The 9,467-nt window shown below is 43.4% G+C and overlaps 1 protein-coding gene across 1 annotated transcript in view; it reads right to left on the bottom strand.

The window, feature by feature from the left end:
* Positions 1 to 3,970: 3,970 nt before the first annotated feature.
* The window catches only part of LOC147712369 (fish-egg lectin-like), a gene marked incomplete at its 5' end in the record, with an annotated part of 108,456 nt that continues 102,959 nt past the window's right edge, over positions 3,971 to 9,467 (bottom strand). The window contains one exon of the mRNA XM_086920326.1: positions 3,971 to 5,240. Coding sequence (XP_086776452.1) covers positions 5,096 to 5,240 — 145 coding nt within the window. The remainder of the gene's footprint in view (positions 5,241 to 9,467) is intronic.

Genomic DNA, 9,467 nt, shown 5'->3' with positions numbered 1-9,467 from the left:
CTGCTCCTAGCATTCTCTTGAAAGTCCCATGGACCAGTTTGAATTTACAAAATACAGCTTACAGCTGCTATGAGAGAGAGAGACTATACTTTAAGAACACTTGTGAGCTTAGAGGCAGATTGCATAGAAAAGGTTAAGCACATATTATTGGGAACACTCACCACTGTATACAAGTTAGATATCCTGCAAGTACAAGTTAAACACCTTAAATGCAGTGAAGATAAAACAAGGTCAGACAAAACATAACATTTCGAATGGCGAAATATAACTTTAAATGCAAAAAGAAAAAAGCATTTCATACAGCAGAATATACAACAGAGCAGCAGAGCCTAAGTACATGTAACAGGGGCTTCTCGAGTAACCCCTGGGAAAAACTCCTGTCCGACACCCAAGTGCAGACGAGGAGTAGTTCAACGATATTCCTGTTGACCTCCTTTTTATATTGTTCAGGGGTGAGAAGCCCATGGTCATGCCATCTCACGTCACCTCGAACCACATACCCTTCCATCGTCACTTACTGGCCTGCCCGGTACCTTTCCCATCCATAAGTGCAAATGTGGCCCCTTCTCGTAATTGTGGCACGTACACCAGTCTAGACTGAGTTCCTGCCATTTTGACTGGAAGTTTGTCATTAATTTATCATGGACGACAGAAATGTGTTATTATTGCTTTGAAGGATTATATTCATGCGTGTATGTGCCAGTCTGTGATACTAATTTGCCACATTTATCCTCATTTATCGGACAGCTTTGCATTTAGCTGTGGTGGGAACTTCCCTTTTCCCCGTTCACAGCTTTAGGTGGTGTTCCGGGGTGTGTTGCAAGACTCGAGAGGAACTTGAACTTTATCGTTCCTAGCGCACAACAGGGTGGGGGCCTAATGAAGGAGTGCGGAGCCAAGCAGAGAAGTGGAGCTGGGAGAAGCTTGGGTCAGACCTGCTTTCTGCTTCTGCTTTAAACTGAAAGAAAATGGCAGTGCTCAGGCCAACGTAACTGAGGCCTATAACACTCAAGCAGCAGGGCCTACGCAGGGTTCATGCTGCGCAAATGATAAGAGGGACCTTGGATAACTATGCAGTGAAATTTTCTCCCTCCGTCACCTGTTACACACCCTTAGACCCTCAGACAGATAAAAATAGACAAAGCTTGCAAGTTCTGAACAGAGACTTAACATTGTATTTACCAACGGGGCCATAAAGCAAGCAGAGGGCTGCAATGGTTATGCTCTAATACTGTAAGCTGGTACCCCATTCTATCGATACAGTTTAAGGGGACCTATTTAGGGGAGTCACAGCCATTGTTCACGTGTTTGCCTCTTACTATGACAAATTATAATTGGCTGACCCAGAGGATGATGAGGGACCAGAGAGCTTCATCAGAGACCTCCCGGTCAGAGGTCTGGATCCCTTGGAAAGATAATCTCTAGAGGTACTCATTACAACAGATGAGCTCTTAGAGGCCATCAGTCAGCTTACTGATGGGAAGGTCCATGCCCAACGGGATCCTTTAAGGTACCCGCATTTGAAATGTTTACACCCATGACTTCAATACTGATAGAGACGGTGGAGCAGGGAGTACTGCCCACAGACATCTGTTTAGCCGAGATCATGGTCATACATCAACATGGACTGCCAATGGGGTGTTGCCTGTCCTATTGTTCGATTTCACTATTGAATGTGGAGGTGTAGGTTCATGCTGAGGCACTGGTAAACAACCTGAAATCAGTCATTGGCTTATTGGTGGCAAGAGATTAATCAGCCTTTGTGCTGAAATGGGCAACCACACTCAACATTATTTGGGTCTCAAACACACTCGTACTGGGGGACAAGCTTCAAGCCCATTGGCGCTCTTTCTGGCAGATTTTGGAAAAGCTTCTCACCCTGTGGTATGGGTTTACCTCGGCCTCCTACTGGGGCGGCTCAACTTTGGCTAAAGGTTTTGCCACTGTGTAAGGATTCTGTACACAGATTTAATGAAACAGGTTAGGATTTGGAGGCCTATGTTAGGGATTTTCCCAGAGTTGCGGGGCACAAGACAGAGGAGTCTACTTTGTCCATTTCTCTTCATGCTAGCGACAGAGGCTCTGGCAGACTAGAACAGGGTTGATACCCAGATTAGAGGGTTTGAGTGGGCACTAGGTGTTGAGGACAAAACCACATTATATGCTGACGATGGTCTTGTGTTTCTGAAGAACCTGCAATGGTCTGGTCTGAGCCTGATGCAGAGTTTTCAGCACCCCTTGTGCCTTTTTCCAGCCTGCATCTAAATGAGACTAAGTCCCCCTTGTTACTCCTCAGTGACCAACCTTCAGAGATGACTTGGGCTCGGAGCACCCACCAGGCATGCCTATACATCAGACAAGACCCCATAGAGCATGGCAGCACAATATCCATCCTCTATTAGACTCAGCGATTTTGAAGATGGTCTCTCTACTCAGAGTGCTGTAGGGGCTACAGAATTATTTTTACATACTCCCTAAGAGTTTCTTCATTAAAATTATCAGAACCCTGAGGGGCTTTCTTTGGCAGTAGGGAGTGATCAGATTTGCCTACATAAATGCTATAAATCCACTTATGAGGGGGGCTTAGCAACAGCCGATATAGGTTCTTATTGCAAAGTTGCCTACCTTGTGATTCTTAACAAATGGTGGATAACCAACCCGACTTTTGCTCCAAATCGGAGGCGATGCATAGAGTTCAATTATTACACCTCCTCTATATGGGGATGACTATGTTTACTCTTCCCCCGGCCATGAAGGTGGTAATAAAGACTTGGGATGATGCGATGAAGTTGCTAGGTTTGTGGGAGAGACTTTCGGGGATGACAGCCCTACTCCCCAGGTGCTCAACTCAAGGGACACCGGCAATGGAATATGATCGGGATAACCAAGCTAGGGGGTGTCATGCAGGGAGTGCCTTTGAAGTCCTTTGCCATGTTGCAGGTGGAGTTTGACCTCTACCATTGTTAATTTTGAGGTACCTCCAGTTGTGTTGCGCCCTGGTGCCTTATGAGGGGGACTTTTCGGGCTGCTAGATTTCAATCAACTGAAGGCTAAAATACTGGTGGATGATCTCTGAGAGCATAACATCTCTCACATTAATTGGTCACTGGTGATTAACATATCTGATTCTTTCCCCTAGGTATGGGATGCAAGGGAGGCTGACCTGGGACCTCGCACAGATCATCACTGAAGAGAGGTAAGGGTGGCAGAACAATTCCAACTTATTCAGTTGCACTATCTTCACTGCACATACTATATGAGATACAGTTATGGAGAGAAGGGTCTGGCTTCTTCATGCTGCCTGCATTGTTTAGAGTTCTGAGGGGTCGTGCTAGCTATAGTGTAGAGTAGAAGGGTCTTGGCACCCTCCTGGGAATGGGTTCTTTCATCAATAAGTGACATCTTGGGCTGATGGCGTATCCTGTAAGACCCATGGATGGCCATTTTACACACACAGGTGGGTCTAGATAGTAGCAGATGACAGGATTGCTCTTGTGGCTGCAAACAGGGAAATTTCTCAAAATTAGAAAGGTAAATCATTCTCCTCGCTGGAGGGTTGGAGGAAGGGTATGGGTCACTACATGAGGATGGAATGCCCAATATATACAGCAAAGTGTTGCCCACACACATATTTGAGAATATGGATGGACTGGGCCTAATTTAGAGGGATTCTAAATGAACCCTGCAGGCACTTACCATGGAATTTGGACAAGGAATGCAATCTTTTTTGGCCAACAGTTAACGGGTATTATGTATGTAACAACTGCAGAGGGGTGGGAAAGACACAGAGGAAGTGTTGGCAGATGTGTGGCCTTTGATTGCATACTGATTGGGATGAGAACTATGTTTTGTCAATGTTATAAGGTCTGGAGAAAACTCAGTAAAATGTATTCATAAAAAAAGGCCAAAAATATTCCACATATGATTAAAATGAAGATTTGTATTGACTAACTTTAATGAAATTGTTCAGTTACATTGCATGGCGAACATAGAGGTCAATGGATGTAATGAAAAGAGAGAAGAAGAGCTTTTGCCAGAACGGAAGAGACTGTATAAGAGGGAAATAGAAAGTGAGCTTGGTGAAAGTGAAAGATAGGCTGCTTCAAATTTTAACACATTTTTTTTTGTGGCCGCTATTACTGATTTTCTCTTTTCTGCAAAAAGCAATAGTGGTATATCTACCACATTTTGTGAGTTTTTCAGCTGGCAACAAACATTTCTTCACCAAAGTGACTGCTTTGCCATGGGAGAAGCCACTTAATGGAGAGAACATGTAGAAGACAGTTGACCAAGGATGGTTGTTGCGGGCAGAAGTTCCACCACCAAATGTTAACACTGAAATTGACCCTCAAAACATGGGTACATTACTCACATGTCAGGTCTTCCTAGTATGCATGGCTCGGTGCTAGTGGCTCATTGACACCTTGCTTACTTCCCCTAGCAGACTTTCTCCACCAGACTTGGTGGTGGAATACAGGTCCTAGATTAGCCATTTAAGTTGACTTAAACCTTGGTGGAGCCAGAGCTGCCTCGGCTGGCAGATTTTTCCCACCTGTGTAACATTAAGCAGGGTGGTCAAACCCTAGGAGATTAGTATTGGTACTCCTGACATTGCCTTTTAAATGTCTATTCTGAACAGAATATTAAGGCAGTGACGGGAAAGGAAGATAAAATTTGGATGACCCCTATTTACTTTCTGTATTCTCCATATTCGTGTCTTTCCACTAGTCTCTCAGCAATAAACACGAAGTTATTGTGGGAGTAATTGTGGTAGAAGGGTACACTCCTTTGATTTTAATGGTGTGTGATGTCACATTCTCCACCCCTGGCATTTTGGTAAATCATAGACTATGGAAAAGGAAAATAGGTGTAAAAAGGACAGAGGAAAAAAGTGTGCTTCTATGTGAATAGCAGCCTTTTATAGTACAATAGAGGCAAAGAAATATGGAGAGGCTAAGGAACATCAGTGACACAGTGGGCTAGACTACACAACAGTAGAAGATGTTCAGTTAAAGAGATGATCAGGAGAGGGCCGTGATCCATTTTGTGCCTGAAAAAGTTCTGCCGCGGTTGAGCTAGTGAGTTCTCTTCTGCTTTACAGTTTGCATCTCAGGATGATATGGCCCTTGGTGAGTAGCCACAGCAAGCCCAGGTCCTGTGACAGGTGTCTGAAAGCATGGTTTTTGTACTGAAGCTGGGTCCAAGATTTTCCAATGTGGTTCCATGCACTTATCCCATTCCTAAAAGAAATTGGAGAGGAATTTTATTGCGGATTTTCAGCTGACACATATTCTGATTTTAAAATATTGAAAGCTGCGAGATAGTATCTTTATTAATGTATTTTTCAGTGAAATTGCTGCTTTAGTCCAGTAAAGAGAACTGACACGCTAAATAACATTTTCATGATGCACTGTGAGTGCTGAAATATCTGAAGGCACTTGGACTTCAGTGCCCTTAAAATGCAGTGGAAAGTGGGTGATGTCAGATACAAGCATCTTAGGTCGTTCAGGGTATCACACATTAAAATTCACCCATACTGCCATGTGAGCTAAAATACTGAGAGTTTGCCCTATACCTGAACCACAAATTAATTTCTATGAACACATAAAAAGTATTCTTTTTAATTTTTATTTTTAAATTGATTTTCAATTCTATAGGAGGAATACAAGGAACAAACATTCTGAAACATAACTGTCATCGCACATAGTCATAGGCGGTCCCCCCAACTTCCTGTGGTCTTTGGAGTGTTTCCAAGCTTAATACATATTCTGTACAGCATATCTGCAGTATCTCAGTTTTATCTCATCCATGTCCCATAACTACAGTTTCATTTTTTCATTATTTTATCATTGTTTTGGATATCACAGCATACCTGAGCCAATAGTGTGGTGATATCTATCCTACCCCCTAGGTGTATATTGTCTATGTGTCTTCATCCAGTAGATCGAACCCATAATATTTCCTCTGTCTGTACTATAGCCTATTGAACTTTCTTGGGCAGCCTCTACCCTTGTATGCGACCCTTTCTGCTGCCATGCGTATGCCCATTCTTGTCTTCCAATTGTGTATTGTCAGTAGGGTCGGGTGCCCCAATGCCTTGCTATATCACTTTTCGCTAGCGTCATTCCTAATGAGTTGAGTATCAGTTGCGGTCTGTCAATGTCCACATCGCTAGGAATCCCTAACAGTATAAGTTTTGGATCCATAGAAATGGTCTCTGGATTACTTTTCTGAGTTGTCCTACGATCTCATTCCAGTAGATCTGTATGACTGGGCAGTCCCATATTGTGTGGTAATAGTTTCCCTGGTCTTGTCCACATCTAAGGCAGTTCAGCTTGTCAGCCCTACCAATACTGTTTAGTCTGACCCGGTCGTAGAAGGATCAGTGAAGAATTTTATATTGGATAAGTTATAGTTATGTCTTGATTGCCATCTCCCTGGGGTGCATTAAACGGCCTCCCAATCCACATATTCTATGTCCACCAGATCCTCTTTCTCAGTGTCTAGGAACAGAAGTATATGAAGTGTGTCTCCATCCCTGGCTGCCATCATCCATTTATGGGTTCCACAGATGTTTTCCTACTAGTCGATTGGCCGGGCACAAATTCTGATTGATCACAGTGGACTAATGTTGTTATAACACAGCAGTGTCTTGTGGACAGAATGTTCGCCTGTATTTTCACCTCAATATTGAGGAGGGAGATCGGGCGATATGATTCACATCTGTCTTTTGGTTTACCTTCTTTGTGTATTGGTATAATTGTGGCTAGGCGTAGGTCTAGCGGGAGGATGCCTTCAGTACATACATCCTGAAAGAGATTCCGCAAATGTAGACTCAACAGGTCTGTGCATCTCTTGTGGAATTCAGCTGGTAGGCCGTTTGGTCCTGGGCTCTTCCCAGATCGTAATTTATAATTGACTTCCTTCACTTCATTAATGGCAGGTCCCCCTACAAGTCCAGTCTATCGGTATTATCTAGTGTCGGGGTTTATATTGCGTTCAGATATTCTTTGATTTCGGGTGTGGTGCTGAGGGGTTGAGACTCATGGATAAAAAGTAACAAAGTGTAAACGCAACTCAAGAAAAATCACACTCTAATTTAAAGAAATAGAGTTAATTTTTATAAATTATTTACACGAAAAAAATGTAATCAGTAGAAACAGAGTTATGATTTTTTAAAGTTTAAAGTGAAAAATAGTACTTAAAAGATCAAAGTGTGAACCCCAGACATCTAGTCTCTCAAGACCAGGGCAAAGTCAAAATGTATGGCCGACCGTAATGGTGAGCTGTTCGGCTACACGGAGTGGACTGAGTTCTAGGCTCTGTCTCTTTTTACGTTAGGACTTAGAAGAAATTTTCAAGAAAAATGTCTGACAAGGGAAAGTAAAGAGGGACAAGGCGTCAGAGGCTGTCTGAGAAGGAGGCACCATTGTTGGGAAGCTGCTGGATGAAGTTGCAGTGAAGATTTTTACGTTCAGACTTAGCCACTTTTATAGAAGTGGAAAACCTCAAGAGGAATGAAGCTGCAAGCGCTCCATGTGGCTGGATACCTATTTTGTGAGAAGCGCTGAACAGGATTTTCTGTTGAGGAGAAGAATGTAACAGTAGCTAATTCAGGCCAAGCAAAAATGCACCTTCGGGTGGATCTGGAGCGGGTAGTCCTGGTCTTCTCTCAGTTGTCGGTGCATGTTTTGGCAGGAAAATCCTAGGTTTCGGATGTGGGCTATCTGGGCACCTTTAGCACCACTTCCAAGGATCCAGGACTGGAGGGGGCACCACTTGGAGTGACATGACTCACTTAGGCCTGGTTCAGGTGTGAGCTTAAGATCTTTGGAGCCTTTTCTGTCCCTGAGGCTTTGATGAGGAGGCCAGCCAACTAGACCTTGGAGTCACTATGAAAGTCTTGGGTTCAAACAAAAAAGCAGATCTCAAGCCATCCTCTAAGCGCACGGGGCAGGCTTCAGGTGGGAGGGTAGTCCTCATGGTACAGCAGGGCAGCCCTCTAAAGTATACAGCAGGCCACAGGCAGCAGAACAGTCCTCTGAGGGTCCTTTTGCAGGCCCAGAAGTAAACTGAAGAGTGGGTCTGAGGGTCCTATTTTTATACTTCAGCGCCAGGATGCCCGTAGGGTTACAGTGCGCTTTACAAGTATGCATAATAATAATAATAATAATAATAATAATAATAATACTTGATAGTAGCTTTTAAGTGGAAAGACTTCTGGAGTTTTCCCCCCTACTCAAGTGTCTGGAATTTTCTGCCTCCCTGCCTTAGTCCCAGTGTGTCTGCAGTAACAATAGGGTAGTGTAAAATTATTTGTGTGTGAGCTGAGACAGTGTCTTTAAAGTGCGATTAGGGCTGGGCACAGCTCAGCCCCCCCCATCCTGCATTTGGTGGCCTATTCTGCCAACACCCTATCCTAATATTGTGTGACTGTTTGGAAGGAATACACAAGGGACAACTACATCGAAGGTAGGACTAGAAAATGCAAACTTTCTAAAAGTGGCATTTTCAGAATTGTGACTTAAAGTCTGACTTTACCATTAAAATGATTTTAAATACCAATTTTTTAGGGACAACACATGACATTTCTACATGCTCCTAAGGAAAAGTTATCGCTTTTAAAGTGTGATAGAGTAACCCAACATTATCCTATGGGAGAGTTAGGCCTCAAAGTAGTGAAAAATGAATTTGGGACTTTTCTCCTACCAGGACATGTAAAATATAAAAGTACATGTCCAGCTTTTTAATTACAATCCACCCGGGCCTTGTGGCTCTCTAGAGCCTACCTTAGGGGTGACTAATATAAAAAGAAATCGGAGGCTTAGGCTTGGCAATGGGTTACTTTTGCCAAGCCGAATTGGAAGTTAAAAACTGCACACATGCTGCTATGGCAGGCCTGAGAAATGTTTTAAGGGGCTAACTAACTAGGTGGCACAATGAGTGCTACAAGCCCCCTAGTAACATTTAGTTTACCAACCCTCTGTATATGGTATATCACTTTACTAGGCCCCAATTTGCCAATAGGAGTAAGCCCATTTTATCATGTTTTAGGGAAGAGCGCTTTAACACTGGTTAGAAGAGGTAACATGCACTGAGTCCTATGGCCACTAAAACAACAAATTCACGAAAAAACATAAGAGGGAAATGAGCAAAATGTTTTAGGGAAGACCACCCTAAGGCTGACATGTCTAACACTATGCTTTTGGGTAAGGCAACAGTTTCAGCGAATAGGCTTGGGACTTGTTGGCTGCATGTGAATGCCTGACCCAGGGTCTAAATGCATGGTAACAAATATCACTGCCCAGCCATACAAGAAAATCTACAGCATGGTGTGGTATCTTCAGAGTATTAACATTCCACATTCTCTGGAAGAATGCAGAATGTAGAGTGTTGGGGAAATGTTGTATGATGCCAACGAGATTGAAACTAGGCATGCTCTTAACGCCATCCAGAAGTCCAAGGCA

This window comes from Lissotriton vulgaris, chromosome 5 (genome assembly GCF_964263255.1).
Source record: "Lissotriton vulgaris chromosome 5, aLisVul1.2, whole genome shotgun sequence".
NCBI classification, from domain to species: Eukaryota; Metazoa; Chordata; class Amphibia; order Caudata; family Salamandridae; genus Lissotriton; species Lissotriton vulgaris.
This window is presented reverse-complemented; position numbering and strand designations above follow the sequence as displayed.